The sequence below is a fragment of the Delphinus delphis genome, chromosome 15 (genome assembly GCF_949987515.2).
Source record: "Delphinus delphis chromosome 15, mDelDel1.2, whole genome shotgun sequence".
NCBI classification, from domain to species: Eukaryota; Metazoa; Chordata; class Mammalia; order Artiodactyla; family Delphinidae; genus Delphinus; species Delphinus delphis.
In genome coordinates, this window is record NC_082697.1 from 1,550,749 (window position 1) to 1,566,819 (window position 16,071).

The 16,071-nt window shown below is 51.4% G+C and overlaps 1 protein-coding gene across 6 annotated transcripts; it reads right to left on the bottom strand.

Moving 5' to 3' along the window:
• Nucleotides 1-75: 75 nt before the first annotated feature.
• On the bottom strand, nt 76-13,668 carry MTG2 (mitochondrial ribosome associated GTPase 2). Of its 6 annotated transcripts, XM_060033308.1 has the most exons (8): nt 13,436-13,668; nt 11,393-11,471; nt 6,648-6,856; nt 4,440-4,587; nt 3,096-3,211; nt 2,378-2,596; nt 2,063-2,201; nt 76-1,331 (listed from the first exon to the last, which is right to left on the bottom strand). In XM_060033308.1, the coding sequence occupies exons 3-8, from the start codon at nt 6,849-6,851 to the stop codon at nt 937-939; spliced, it is 1,221 nt and encodes a 406-aa protein (XP_059889291.1). In that variant the 5' UTR covers nt 6,852-6,856; nt 11,393-11,471; nt 13,436-13,668; the 3' UTR covers nt 76-936. The 6 variants fall into 6 exon arrangements, with proteins under 6 accessions (XP_059889291.1, XP_059889293.1, XP_059889292.1 ...); XM_060033310.1 differs by lacking the exon at nt 11,393-11,471 and having other exon boundaries at nt 13,502-13,668; XM_060033309.1 differs by lacking the exon at nt 11,393-11,471 and having other exon boundaries at nt 6,648-6,872; nt 13,502-13,668.
• Between the last annotated feature and the right edge of the window lie 2,403 nt (nt 13,669-16,071).

Sequence of the window (16,071 nt, forward strand, 5' to 3'; positions counted from 1 at the left end):
CTCCGGACCCTGAGGCCGATCCCCAAAGGGCCCCGGGTCCCTTCTCCACTCGTCCCTTAGGCCCTCAGGGACACATCAGATGCATCAGACTTTATTTGGGGGGAATAAAAGTTCCAGGCCGTTTTGCCGGATGAGCAGGCTAGGAGCAGCTGCGCCGTCCTCACGGGGCACCTGCAGTCAGGGACGCTGGGGGCGCGGGCGCGGCTCCCATCGACACCTAGAAGCACAAACCTGAGACACTGGCTACCCTGGGGGACGGCGCTGCCATGCCCCACCTGCAGTCCGCAGTTAATAACCTGTTCGCGTGTACTAAGTGGGTCAGAAGCCACACGTCCCTGGGTCGGATACTGGGAGCAGTCGTGAAGCTCGGCTCCCAAAGAGCACGGCGCCGTCTGGGACAACAGGGCGGGCGTCACCCTCACTGCTTCCCTCAGACGGCGGCATCTGAGGATTGCACCTGCGAATGCTTCCCCTCCCCCGCCCTCGCACAGCAGAGCATCCCCGCCAAGCTGCGCTCACGGGGCGTGTTGACAGCCGTGGAATCAAGGGCCCACCTCTGCGACAGCTGCCGCCACCCAAGGGTCAGCAGGGAACACCGGCTCCCACCCCCCGTGTGCACTTGGCAGCATTTGGCGACATCAGGCAGCGTGTGGTCCCTGCTAACCAGGGGCCAATGAACACAGACGAGCCCATCGTAGCACGTCAGTCGCATGCAGGCGGGCGCGGGAAGCACCGGGAACAGATGGGCGGGTGCGTGAGCGTCCACCGCCCCAAGGTCCCAGGCCCAGGGCAGGGGGGCGCATTGGTGGGGAGCCCTGAGCTGGTGGGGAGGCCGCTGCACCAAGGCCTCTGATTCTTTGGGGCTCCTTCCTCATCTCCGGTCACAGTCAGCCTGCCTGGGCACTGCCCATGCCACCTCCCGGCCTACCACCTCCTCTACCACCGGAGAGGCTGGCGGCCCCGCTCCAGCTCCGCGGCCACGTGGTCATCGTGCAGCTCCTTCAGATGCAGCAGCAGCCCCTCCAGGTTCTCCCCACTGGCCGCTGACAGGGCGATGGCCTCTCGGCCTAGGCGGGCCTGCAGCTGGGGCAGCTGGGCTCTGGCCTGAGGGAGGTCGACCTTGTTCGCCACGACAGCATGGGGTCTCTCGGACAGGCCTTCCCTGTACTGTTCTAGCTCGTACTTCAGGTCATCCAGCTGCGTCCACGGCTCTGGCACCGAGAGGTCCAGCACGAACAGGAGGAAGGGGCAGCGCTCGATGTGCCTCAGGAAGGCCAAGCCCAGGCCCCGGTTCCGGTGGGCTCCGCGGACAATGCCCGGGATGTCGGCCACTGCGGAGGAGAAGAGCAGACGGTCCAGGAGGGGAACCTGAGACCTCTGAGTTCTGATCCTCTCCTTCCAAGGAACACCTTGCAAGTGAAGTCGTTCAATTTACTGCCTCAGTGATGCATCAGGCCAATTACCATCTGAGGCATCTCAGCTTTCAGCTCTGCTAATGCTTTGAAGTATCTGGTTGACAGGCGTGATGACAGATCAGTCTAATAAGAACTACTTAACACATTGCAGTCTTTCTGGCTTCAAAAATGATTCAAAAAAGGGGAAGACGGCTTCCTGTACTCTATTAATAATTGGATTACCGATAGAAACGATAGCGTCTTCTGCAAGTATAAAGCGCTACACAAATCGCGTCGCCAGCAGGCTGACTATTTTTAATGGGTACATTATCTTCTGGAAAGTTTTCTTCTCTCAAAATGGTACAGGGAAAGCTTTTTAAATCACACGTTGTCCACATGACTGATGGTGCCGAGTTCCCCGTAGATGAAAGAGAAGAATAGAGGCGGTGAAAAGGAATAATTTCCCCAGGTTTGAAATTTAAACTCCAATTCCTGCACTGCCACTAACAGATGCCTGGGGGAGAGGGTGGGAAGCAAACCTAAAACCTGATTCTGATAAAGAACCACAGTTTTCAAATGAAGAAAACAACGCTACACGCAAGAGTTACATAAGCATTGCTCTGAACCCCATCGTCGCCCTGACTCTCTGAGAGGCCCTGGTGTCCTACCTGCTATTTGCTGGTGGTCCTCGCAGTGAACAACCCCCACGTGCGGGTTCAGGGTGGTGAATGGGTAGGAGGCCACAGTGGGCCTTGCGTTGGAAATGGCCCGGAGAAGCGAGGATTTCCCCGCGTTGGGGAATCCGACCTGGAAGAGAGTGGGGACGGCCAAGGTCGGGGGTCTTGGGTCGGGAACCGGGGACGAGGACAGCAGGGCTCCTGACGAAGCCAACAGGCTCTGATGGGAGAAAGTGGGCTGCCCGGCCGCCGCCCTCCTGGCATGTCCCCCACCATCCTCCCGCCGGGGCTTCAGGTGACACCCACCAGCCCAGCGTGTGCCACCGTTTTGAGCTCCAGGAAGAGGACCCGCTCCTGACCCGGCTGTCCGGGGGTACAAGTCGTGGGCGCTCGGTTGCTGTTGGCCAGGAAAAAGCGGTTGCCCTTCCCGCCTGCCCCGCCCAGTGCTGCGATGAACTCATCACCCGGGTGCGAGAGGTCAGCCAGGACTTCGTTTCCCTCCTTCACCAAAGTGCCCACGGGGACCTGAAAAATAACAAGTGCTTATAGGAGCAGCATGAGAAGGGAGGCACAACTAAGCTCCACAAAGGGACAAAGGACCTGGGCAAGGGCCCAGCCCTAAAGGGCTTGAGAGGCTGACTGCACTGCAGGCAAACTGCATAAATGGCTTTTCCCAACAGTGCGTCTAAAGCATCAGGGTGAACAAAAGCATCTGGAAAACGAGAGCGATGCTGAAAGCACGAACTCTCCACTCGTAAGGAGGTGCCCGAGAGGGTAGGTGGGGGCAGATCACGGGGCTGGAGACAGCGGGGGAGACCTGCGGGCCCCACGGGGCTGGAGACAGCGGGGGAGACCTACGGGCCCCTCGCCGTAAATATAATCGTCTCATGACTTTCTGAACAGGTGACACATTCACACGGTATGAAATCAGCACAGAGTCCCCGTCCAGGGTTGCTCTGTGGAGGACGGGGCCCCTCTGGACCACTCGGCAGGACCTGGGAGCTTGATGGTCCAGATGGCCTACCTGGATGTAGAGGACGGCGCCGCTTCGCCCAAAGCAGTTCTTCCTGCCGCCGGCTCCTCCGTCAAAGCCCTGGTACTGGGACAGGACTGAGGACAGGGACTTGACTTGCCGGTCAACTGGAAGTCAGAGCGAGAAGCGTCATCTCCCTCTGTGTCAAAGGCAGACCCATCTCATGTTGTTAAGTTTCTTTTGTTCAGATTCATAACGTTAAGAATGCACCTGGGACGGGACCTCCCTGGTGGCACAGTGGTTAAGAATCCACCTGCCAATGCAGGGAACACGGGTTCGAGCCCTGGTCCGGGAAGATCCCACATGTCATGGAGCAACTAAGCCCGTGTGCCACAACTACTGAGCCTGCGCTCTAGAGCCCCTAAGCCACAACTACTGAACCCACGCATCACAACTACTGAAGCCCAGGTGCCTAGAGCCCATGTTCCGCAACAAGAGAAGCCACTGCAATGAGAAGCCTGCGCACCACAACAAAGAGTAGCCCCTGCTCTCCGCAACTAGAGAAAACCCACGTGCAACCACAAAGACCCAACACAGCCAAAAATAAATAAATAAATAATAAAATAAAAATGAAAAAAAAATCTAAAGAATGCACCTGGGACCACGGAATAAAGTTGTAGCAAAAGTCGCTAAACTAGCAATGTGATTTTTTTTTTTTGCAGTACGCGGGCCTCTCACTGTTGTGGCCTCTCCCGTTGCGGAGCACAGGCTCCAGACGCGCAGGCTCAGCGGCCATGGCTCACGGGCCCAGCCGCTCCGCGGCATGTGGGATCCTCCCGGACCGGGGCACGAACCCACGTCCCCTGCATCGCAGGCGGACTCGCAACCACTGCGCCACCAGGGAAGCCCGCAATGTGATTTTTTGAAAAATTTAATTTCCTATTTTCTTTCAAAAAATACTACAATTTTCAAACAATTCAAAAATTACCCATAATGTCATCATCATCTTGAAAACAGCTGTACTTACTATGCTGTGAATGGTTACTGAGGGGACTAGTTTGCTAATATTTGTGCTCCATGTGTGTCAGGGCAATCAGTACCCTTTCAGCACTCGACTGAGATAGTAACAGATTAACCCTTTGACAGACTGTACCAGAATGTTAGATTCCCTGACAGTAAACTGTCTTTGTGTTCCTGAAATAAAAAAAACCAAAACCATCAAAGTTGGTTTTGGGTGGATTATCTAAATGTGAACATCCACGTAATTTAATAAAATGATGTCCACAGGTCAATTTTTGAATCCAACTTCCTGTTAGGATAAGAAGGTGAAAACTCCCCACCCCGGAGGCGCGCAGACACAGCGCGTTTCCCCGGGCTGCCCCTCAGGACACCTGCCTCTCAGGATGACGTGGCCGCCGTAGCCTCCGTCGCCACCATTGGGGCCTCCAAACTCCTTCCGGGGCTCACTGTGGAAGCAGCTTACCCCGTCACCTCCGCGTCCCCCTCGGACAAGCACTCGGCGATGGTCCACAAAATGCCTTTTCTGCAGAGAACACACAGAGGCCTGTCGTTATTAACTCTGCAGTCCTCCCAAGGACCAAGCAGTCATTTGTAATGTACCTTTTCTACCCATGACAGGCTTTAAAATTAGAAGCTAATGATATTAATATTGCTAATCACGCCTAAGATGCAAATATAAGAAAGAGTTCCCACAAGTCACTGCTATTTGTAGGCAAATGTAAATCAACAACGCAGATGTTAAAAGTGCTCAGCGTGGAATACACATCCCAGTCACGAACTCCACGCTAAAAACCTAAATAAAACGCAGTTTAGGAGATACTCCTTAAATAAAGCGTCTTCCCAGCTTTTTCAAATAGAAACACGTTATTGAAATAACAGGTCTTTAAAAAAAAAAAAAAAAAAAGGAAGAACAGGTCTTTACTAATGGAGAGTTCTGCTCCTCAGGACGAGAGAATGAGAGTGACAGTCCCTGGGCCATTATCAGGCTTCCAACTAAGAACAGAAGTCTTCTGTGGCTGACTGAACAGGGCTCCTTTTTTTTTTTTTTTTTTTTTTTTTTTGCGGTATGCGGGCCTCTCACTGTTGTGGCCTCTCCCATTGCGGAGCACAGGCTCCGGACGCACAGGCTCAGCGGCCATGGCTCACGGGCCCAGCCGCTCCGCGGCATGTGGGATCTTCCCGGACCGGGGCACGAACCTGTGTCCCCTGCATCGGCAGGCGGACTCTCAACCACTGCGCCACCAGGGAAGCCCCAGGGCTCCTTTTTTAAATGTGGTGATGCAGACAGAGCCCTTATCTGAGAGCAAGTTTTTCTCTAGGTCCCTAAGGGAGACACAACCTACCTAAAGAATCAGAACTAACTAACCAGGTTAACATATATATATATATATATGTATATCTATATATTTTTTAACATTTATTTATTCGGCTGCGCCGGGTCTTAGCTGTGGCACACGGGATCTTCGTTGTGGCGTACGGGATCTTCGTTGCGGCGTGCGGGATCTAGTTTACTGACCAGGGATCAAACCTGAGCCCCTGCATTGGGAGCGCAGAGCTTTAACCACCAGGGAAGTCCCCTAACCAGGTTAATATTTAATAAACGCTTGCTCACAGGACAAGATGTCCAGCTGCCCAAGGTGCCAGGGTGCAGTGTTGAGGACGCCACTCCCAGCCCAGCCGTCCTGTCCCGAGGAGCCCACCTGCTCCCCGCACATGTGCACAGGCTGACGTGGCCGCCCACATGGCCCCTCCATGGGGACCAGGGCATCTGCATTTCCATCCACTACTCCATAAGCAGATCTTTTTTTAAAGGAAAATACAGAAATACTTTATGATGCTCTGGCACCACCACATGGAAAAACCATGAATTACTGTTTCAAAAACGCAATGTACAATTTTGAACATAATGGAAATCAACCCTGATGGGAAAAAAGCACAACTAAGGAGCATCGTACAGAAGATAAAACTTAAGAGTCAATGTTTACATTCTGGGGAGGAGACAAAACCACGTGAAAACTTGATATATCTGAGTGCACACGCTGACTGCCAAAGTAATTTTCCACATGAAGTACTGTTTGCCCTATGAGCCTTAATTGGAAGCCGCACTTGGGAGGAAACAAAGTGGATTATAGACATGTGTATTCTTGAATTTAATTAAAGATCATTCACGTTTTAAACAGGTTTTGATAAACAGAATAAAAAGCATGTAAGCCTTGGAGAACTATAGAACTAAAGGTGCTGCCCCGGGCCCCACGCCCCCCCCCCCCCACGCCATAAATGCAGAACCATCCACATGCCCTAAGGATGCATGTAGTACACATCTCAGACGCACAGGCTAACGATGCATGAGCCCCAGGCGCCCTCCTGGCGAAGGGAGCGAACACGGTCATCACTTCTGGCACGCTGGGCACTGCCCTGGGTCCGCCGCAGTTTTAGGCCAGCCCAGTATTTGGTACCCGCAGGCCTTCATCTCACGGCCTCATTTCCAAGGATAAACAAAGACAAGACAACAAGAGCTCAAAACAACGCCCTGCGCCTTCAGAGGGGAAACGGCGTCAACTTCCTTCAAGGTTAGAGCCTCACCAGTTTTTTCTCCGAGAGCAGCTTCTTCCTGGGGGGTTCCTGGTGCTTGGTGCAGTCCGCACAGCTGACCGAGAGCAGCCTGGGAGAAGCGTGCTGGGGAAGGAGCCGCCCGGGCCTGGGAAACACTCGTGCCAACGGTGTCCAGCACCCCACGCCCTCCAACACCGGCCAGGATCTCGCTGCGGAAAGCCTCGAACGTATCATGGCTCCTTAACAAAAGGCAAACTGGCAAAATAAGACATCTGGTTTAAACCCGAACACGAAGCCCAAACTGAAGCAGTGTGAGCACCTGGCGCAGGAGAACGCGGGCGAGCGCTACTGAAACAAATAAATGAACCAACGAATGACTTTCTTACCTCACTCACCACCTTCCACCCCGAGTCATGCCCTATTAGCCTATATGCTACTTGGAGGGAGTTCCCTGGCGGCCTAGCAGTTGGGACTCTGGGCTTTCACTGCTGGAGGTCCGGGTTCGATCCCTGGTCAGGGAACTGAGATCCCGCAAGCTGCACAGCGCAGCGAAAGCAAGTCTCCTTAGCCTATATGCTACTTGGGGGAAAGATCTGTGTACAAAGGATTACATCATTAAATCTCTTGCAACTCTGGAATATACTCCCTATAGAATAGCAAATACCTGCTAAATGAAAATATTAAAAAGGAACTCTCAGCCTCAAATCCAAATTTCTTAAAAATAAAAACACCCATTTACTCAGATGCTATGGTGTTATCCTGCACAGTTTGAAATGGTCCAACTGGAACACAGTGGGGTATTTCCTATGGGTGCAGTGGGTAAGCCGCCAGACTCTGCACAAGGACCTCTGCCCCTTTCCCCCAGGGCGACCTAGGACAGTTCACTCATCTGACGACGGACCAGGCTGGGAGGGACAGAAGGCACGACAGCAGTACCTGGCCCATGTGAAAACTCAGTAAGCGTGAGCCACTTTTCATTAACTAAGAGCTGTTTACACCACTGCTCGTTCATTAAACAGCTCGTGATAATTATATATCTTGTGGGTGCTGAGGGCCAACGCGAGGAATCTCAGGCCCAGCCCTCCAGGAGACGACAAGCCCTCCCCGTCCACTGTTCTGAACGTCACCCACTTCCAATGTCCCCGCTTCACAGGCACACGTGTGCCACATAAAAGGAAACCACTGAGGCTTTCCTCCCATGGTTAAGTACGAACTACACATACAGAAGGGATATAAATGTACACGCATTACTTTAAAAATCATAAAGCCACCACGTGCGCAACACAGCAGGCGAGGACACAGGGCTCGCCTTTTCCATTGAAGCCCCTCCTGTACCTCCTGCTCCACACCTCCTGACCCTTCTGAAAAGGAAATACTTCCTTGGTGGGAGCTATTCCCTCTGCATGGCACTGAAAAGCTTTGCTTTTTGTTCGGAAACAATCAGGTATAGAAAAGTTCAAAGGAGAGTCCGTGGATCACTTGAGGGTGAGCGGCCGACCTGACACCGAACCCCCAACCCCCCGGACACGGCAGTGTGGCTTCCTGTGGACAGAGGCACCCCTACGGAACCGGGGGGATGGCCTTTGAAACCGGGCCACCAGCCATGCCCAGACCCCCAGCTTTGGCTAACGGTCCCTATAGCGGCTCCCACAGCAAAGGGTCCGGCTCAGAACCACGAGCTGCGTTTTGCTGCCACGTCTCTGCAGCCCCTCCCTGACTCTCGTGCCCCTGACACCTGGAAGGTCACAAGCCAGCTGTTCTGCAGCGTGTCCTCGTTTTCCCTCTGACGGACGTCCCTTTGTGACGAGCTGCGGGCAATGCACCTTTGGCAGGAATTTCACACGAGTCAGGGGCCTTGCTCACCCTGCACACGGAGCTCCCGCGCAGCTTCCCTGCGTCGGGGCACCCCTCCCTCCCTGTGTAGTTACGAGGACCTCAGAGGAGGTGGTCTGAGACTGTGCAAATCCCGTTCCTCATAAACTGTCCATTTACTCATTTTTACGGGCTCAGTTTCCTATTTTATTCAGTTAGCTACGCTGTTACTATCATTTACTCCAATGCTCAAATTGCCTCTGGTTTGGGCAGTGGCAGCCCATCCCTTGGCTTTGGTGTCCTTCTGGCACGAGCCCCTCAACCTGTGAGCGCTCCCTGCTTCCTGCCACGAAATGTTCCACGTTCACCGGGCACTCTCCCTGGTTGACCCTGAAACCAGCCTTTACTCCAAGGAGCCCTGGTTCTTTTAGTGGAGAATGGTATTTACAAGGCCACCTGTATGCTGGGGGTGCTCAGGGGTCCTGGGGTGGTGCTGCTCGTGGGTCCTCTCCGTGGACAGAGCAGACGAAGGTAAACGCATCCACACACAACACTCACATCTGTAGTCACTGCTACACCGATCCACCCACAGTTTTAGAGCAGCATCTTTTGAAAACCATGGGTTCACACCTATAATCCCAATTCCAATTCAACACCACAAGGTTCTAATTTTCTCCTTCTGTCTTTGCAAGTCCATCCTCTGACTGTCAGAGTCCCGGCTCCATTACCTGCAGTATGTTTACTCACCCAACCTCGACAGTAACCAAACCTTCACCTCCTGACGTAGGTGCTCTCCCCTTCCACTGGGCCGCCCCTCCATGGGGACACCCTCCTCCTGTTATCTTCCTGTTAATGTATTGTCCTAAATACACCTTTATTTCAGAATGATTTTAGATTTACAGAAAAGGTGATATTCCCATATACATCTTATCCAGTTTCCCCTAATATTAGCATCTTACATGACCAGGGTACACTTGTCAAAACTAAGAAACCAACCCTGCTATGTTATTATTAATTAAACTCAGGATGGCATTTGGATTTCATGTTTCCCCATGAATATCCTTTTTCTGCTCCAAGATCCCACACTGCATTAAGCCCTCTTAAAAGATATTTTTAAAGTGCTAAAAGAAAAAAAGTCCCACCCAGCATTATTACACAGCCTGTGAAAATATCCTTCAGGGAGGGAAATGAAGTAAGACATGCTGGGTGGTGGGAGACACTGTCTCCACAAGCAGTACCCCAGAAAGAAAATGACACCACAGGGAAACCCCAACCTTTAGGAATGAGGAGATGGTACGTATAAAAGACTATTTTGGGGGACTTTCTTGGTGGCGCAGTGGTTAAGAATCCACCTGCCAGTGCAGGGGACACGGGTTCAATCCCTGGTCTAGGACAATCCCACATGCCGCAGAGCAACTAAGCCCGTGTGCCACAACTACTAAGCCCACGCACCACAACTACTGAAGCCTGCGCGCCTAGAGCCCGTGCTCCACAACCAGAGAAGCCACGGCAATGAGAAGCCCACGCACCACAACAAAGAGTAGCCCCCGCTCGCCGCAACTAGAGAAAAGCCCGCATGCAGCAACGAAGACCCAACGCAGCCAATAAATAAGTAAATGAATAAAAGTACCTATCCTTTAAAAAAAAAAAAGAAAAAGACTATTTTTTCCTTGTAAGAGTTTTAAAATATGTATGACTGTAGAAGGAAAATTATAACACTGTCCAGTGGGTTTCCCATGCATGCAGAGGTGACTGCAAGGTTTCCACATTTCTGTGAAGTGGCAAAAGTCTGAAGTCTAAGTGGATCATGAAAGGTTAGGTAAGTGGATCACTGTAATCTCCAGAGCAACCACTAACATGTATCTCAGAGATATGTCCAAAGCCAATAAGTAGACGAAATGGAATGCTAAAAGCCTTTCCGATAACTCAAAAGAAAGGGGACAGCAGGACAAAGAAGAGGCACAAAGGGAAAACAAATAATAAAATGGTACCCTAAACCTAACCATACACGTAACTCAGACAAAACAGACTTCCAGAAAAAGAGCATTTCCTAAGATGAACAAAGGCATCTGATAATGACAAATGGAATTAGTCATCAGGAAGGCCTAACAATTAAAAATGTGCGTGATAGGGCTTCCCTGGTGGCGCAGTGATTGAGAGTCCCCCTGCCGACGCAGGGGACGCGGGTTCGTGCCCCGGTCCGGGAAGATCCCACGCGCCGCGGAGCGGCTGGGCCCGTGAGCCGTGGCCGCTGAGCCTGCGCGTCCGGAGCCTGCGCTCCGCAACGGGAGAGGCCACAGCAGTGAGAGGTCCGTGTACTGCAAAAAATAAAATAAAATAAAATAAAATAAAATAAAAAAGAAGAGGTAAAACTGCAGAAAATATGACTGTCTCCACAGCGAATCCCAGCGAAATCTATAAAACAAAGAAGCAAGGTTTTTGTTTTGTTTTGTTTTTTATAAATTTATTCATTTAATTAATTTATTTTTGGCTGCGTTGGGTCTTCGTTGCCGCGCACAGGCTTTCTCTAGCTGCGGCGAGCGGGGGCCGCTCCTCGTTGCGGTGCGCCGGAAGAAGCAAGGTTATCGGTTACAAGGTTAATGTGCAAAAGTCAACTGTGTTCTTCTACACTAGCAGCAAACTATAAAATGAAATTAAGACAACAATCCCATTTACAGGGACACCAATTACAAAAGCATCTAGCTTAACAATAAGCTTAGCAATAAACATTTAAGACCTCTACCTCACTACTGGCAAGATACTGTTCTAAGTGTTTTCCAGGGATTAATGCATTTAGCTCTCATAACAGCCCTGTAAAGAAAGTACAGATGAGGACACAGAGGCAAAGAGAGGTGAAGTGACTTCCCCAAGGTCACAGATCTCTCAGATGGGAGGACTGGAGTGCGAAAGCAGGGTGTCAAGGGGCAAAACCAACCACCTGATCATCAAAGAAGCACACCCACAGCTAAGTCTGTTGGAGAGCTACGCCATCCGTCCCGGCCGGGTTGAAAACCAAGCTTCTGGGCACTGGTAACACGAAACCTGAAAGCGATCAATCAGAGGTGACGATCAGAAAGCCAACCAGAGACCTGGACTCTGAATCTTGCCTAATGTGGAGTACTCCTCCTTTTTACCTCTTCAGTGTGTTTGGAAAAATCTGCTGAACGCGTGCCGTGGCTCTCCCTTGCCACGTGAACAAGTTCACTTTGGTTTCACATGACTATTTGGTCTTTGTTTTCCTTCCAATGCTTTACCTGCTCTGGCCAATAGCCCCATGCGGCTATTAAGTTTAAATTAACTAAAAAAATTTTAAACGTAAAAATTCAGTCCCTCAGTCACACAAGCCACATTTCAAGTGCTCACAGCCACATGGGGCCAGTGGGTACCACAATGGCCAGCACCCATTAGCACATTTCCACCATTACAGAAAGTTCTACTGGACAGCGCTGGTCTTTATTGTGCAGTGGGAACTCAGATTCCTCCTAGGAGCATCCCTCTTCCTGGGCCCAGCAGAGCAGAGTACAAAAGGTGGGACGGTGGTGAAAGCTGAGGGCCCAGAGTCAATCAGACTTCATGATTACAGGATGGGGGCTTTAAAAAATGCTGGGAAGGCGCTCAATACACAGCAAGGGCTCCACTTTGTTCTGTAAAGTGTTAATTAAGATCAGTTCTACTGGTCCATACACATTATTATCTGCCAGGAGCCTCTAAGATCCTCCTACGGAAATTTTAATTTTTTTGTTTTGTTTTTGTTTTGTTTTGCAGTACGCGGGCCTCTCACTGTTGTGGCCTCTCCCGTCACGGAGCACAGGCTCAGCGGCCATGGCTCACGGGCCCAGCCGCTCTGCGGCACGCGGGATCCTCCCGGACCGGGGCATGAACCCGCGTCCCCTGCATCGGCAGGCGGACTCTCAACCACTGCCCCACCAGGGAAGCCCGGAAATTTTAAATTTTTTTCCATGGGAATTCCCCGGCGGTCCAGTGGTCAGGACTCTGCGCTCTCACTGCCGAGGGCCCAGGTTCAATCCCTGGTCAGGGAACCCCCCAAGCTGCTCGGCCAAAAACAAACAAACAAAAATCCCTTACAACCACCCTGTGAGGGGTAACAGTGCATGCTGTTTTTTTCCATCTGCTTTTCTAGACCCCTTTTCCACTCTGCTCCGTTTCAGAAGCCTACCCTGCATGACTACTCTCAGCTACCTTGCCGTGGGGCGGAGACTGCAGGGAGGCGCAGGAGGGCTGGATCCTGACTGAAGGTCGACCTCCAGCCGAGGAAGCCCCGTCTATGCTGCTCTCTGCTGGTCCTGGTAACTGGCCCTCCCCTTATCCTGGGGTGTCCAGGAGCAGAAGCAACTCCACTGTTACTACCGCGTGATAAAAACACTAACTCTGCTGTTTCCCTGCACACTCTGCTTTAAACTGGGCCTTTACAAACCCTCCTTAAAGTATCCTAAAGTGATGGTGCCGTAACTTCTGACCCTTACATTTTTTATGCCGTTTTGTTTACCACGCTGCCTGGCATGCGGGGTCTCAGTTCCCCGACCGGGGATCGAACGGTGCCCCCTGCAGTGGAAGCGCGGAGTCTTAACGGCTGGACCGCCAGGGAAGAAGCCCCTTTACGCCCACTCTAAAGCAGTGGGGGCTGAGACTCATAGAGTCTCTCGCGTGCCCAACACAGTGTCCTCGCTGCCCGTATTTCACAGCAGGGTTCTTCAAATCAGGGATGTGTACGCGACCACCATCCAAGGGAACCGAGGCAAGGGTCATTTTAAAACGATCAGTTTTGTGCTCCTTAACTGTGGACACGTTTTCTCTGCTAAAGCGTATCTGCCTGGGAACCGACTTGCGTTGAAAAGCGTGATCTCCTTTCCGCTCGTGTCGTGAGAAGGGCCCTCTACAGAAGGAAGCCCCCTCCAGGGAGCTGGCCCCAAGGACACGCCTCCCTCCTCCCGACAGGCCCGCGAGCAGGACAGACCCCGGTGTCCACAGCGGCGCGGACGGCGTACCCGGTGCCGGCCCAGCCCGCCCAGAGCGCCCTCGCAGGAGGACGCTGCTCCTGTGCGAACGCTCACGCTGTTCGGTGCAACCGCGCGCCACAGCAGGTACAGAGCAACATCCGGGAGGAACCGTTTCACACTCAGGACCTCGACCCAAAGGAGTCTCCGGGCCACCCGAGCACGCCCACGCGCGCTGAGGGGAAGCCGGAAGCCAGGGCCGTGGACGCGAGGGCTCCCCCGGCCGCTATTTGCACTCACCACTCCAGACGGCACGCCACTTCCGGGGCCGGCTCCACGGGTCACTTCCGGGGCGGGTCCCGCCTGCGCAGGGCTCCCCTGCGCGCATGTGCGGCGCGGGAGGGGGTTGGGAGAGGAAATAAACGGAGCTGCTCGCGTCTGCGCAGAGGTGAGCTTGGTCTCCGGTGTGCGGAGCGGGGGCGCCTCGGGACCCAGGGACCCGGGGATGCAGGGATCCCGGGCCCGGCAGCCGTCTCCCCGCCGGGGCTTCCGGTTCCCCATCACCTCACGGAAACTCAGTCTCCAGGACGGTTCTCGAAGAGCCAGTTTATTAATTACAACAAAGGCATAAACAACTTAGACGCCAAAGTCCGGCTGAGGAGAGAAGCGGACGGGTGAGGATGGTTGTCCGGGACCGGGCTGTGCTCACGGACGAGACGGCGTGACCTGGTCAGTCAGGGCTGGGAAGTCGCACGGAAACGCCCTCCTCGGTCCGAGTGTGAGCGGCCGCCCCGCACGGACCGCCGAGGCCCGGCTGCGGCTGCGGGCGCGCGAGGGATGCTCGGGCCGGAGGCGGCGGGGCCAGCCGGCGGCCTGGGCGCTGTCGGCACCTCCGCGGGCCGCGCCGGTCACCGCTCGAGGCCCGCCCCGCCCGGGGCTCGGCCGTGGCAGCTCGGCGGCACTGACCGCACCGCACCGCGCGAGCGACTCTCGGGCCTAAGCGTCTGCAGACATTCGTGTTGCGGAAGAGGAGACACGAAACAGTGAACGAAAACGAGCTGCTGGCATCACTTTCCCCACAATATTACATAAAAACGGACAGCACGTTAAATAAACATTTTGTTATTAATCATTAAATATATGAACACCGACAATCATGTATAAATTAGGAAATAGATGTACAAACTATTTCACAAAGTGCTTTTAAAAATATATACACAACATTCAAGAAATTCTTAATGTAAGACATTTCAGATTGAAGTTTCGGGATAAGTTTTTTTAAGTGTCCTTTTCCTTCAAAAAGTATTAATACAGCACTTAAAAAAAACATACACACACATAAAAGGCATATTCCCAGATTGGCAAGGAATAAAAATAAACTATTTTCACAGTTCTCTGAAATGCTTAACATTTTCAACGGGAAAATTTAATCCCCGACTGAGTTTGCAAATTCTATGAAAATTGTCAGGAAAGAACAGGACAAAATCAAGGGAAATGACTCCCTAAATGAAATTACTAATGTCTGTGTCATTTAGCGGTTACGGACTCTCATTTCAATAATTTAATACAGAGATGTATTTTTAAGCCCTTACCAGTGTTAAGGGTTTCTAAAAACCCGTATGTCTACAAAATAAACACTTCTATCCCAATGCATGTGTGATTCTGTCTCCACAGAGGAGGGGAGAAGGTCCTAGAACAGGACTTCTACTCGACCCGCCCCTTCTTTCCTCTGAGCCGTAGTGCTTCATCTGCAAAACAGCAACAAGTAATCGCCACTATATTCCCAGTGTGGACTGGGAATTATTCATTCCAGTAAAAACACGTCGAAGATGTCTTATACACTGTAAAGTATTCAATTCTGGATAAAGAACTACTTTCAACTTAAGACTTAATAAAACATCACCTTCAGTAGACCTGATATATGAAGAACTGGATATATTTTTATTTTCTTGGTTGTCTTGGAAATATGTCAGCATTTATCCAAAGATGTTTTTAAAGCGGTCATAATAAATATGGATATTGTTATCCAGGTAAGAGTTGATAAAATGTCCTTATGACTTATTAGTGAAATGTAGAATTTTTCCTTTGACCTGACTTTTCCACATGAGCTGTCTTTAATGTCTGCACAGAATTTAAATGGCATTTAATGTCCTAGGAATGTAAAAATGACTCAAATTTCTCTCCATAAGAGCTTTCCTTCTCATTAGGAAGAACACAGTAGAATCAGTGGTGTTCTTTTTAAAAATAAGATGTGGGGCTTCCCTGGTGGCGCAGTGATTGAGAGTCTGCCTGCCGATGCAGGGGACACGGGTTCGTGCCCCGGTCCAGGAAGATCCCACATGCTTGCGTACCGCAAAAAAATAAATAAATAAAAATAAAAAAATAAAAAAAATAAAAATAAGATGTGAATTTCAGATATCCCTAAAAGAAAAGGAACGCTTGCTTGGAGATCTGAATAAGTAGGTCCTGGAAGAAGTGGTATAAAATAAACAACTTGCCAACAGTTTGGAAAATTTGGTGTCAATATTTTAAATTATAACTTTGGAATTGGGCATATTAAATATTAAAATTCCAGAAATGACCATCAGATAAACAAGGGCCAAAGCCAAAGTAATTCCAGAGACTACCTTCTCTTTCTTTCAGCAATACCACTCTCCCTGGGTAAGGCTAATCATTCATTGCCTTCA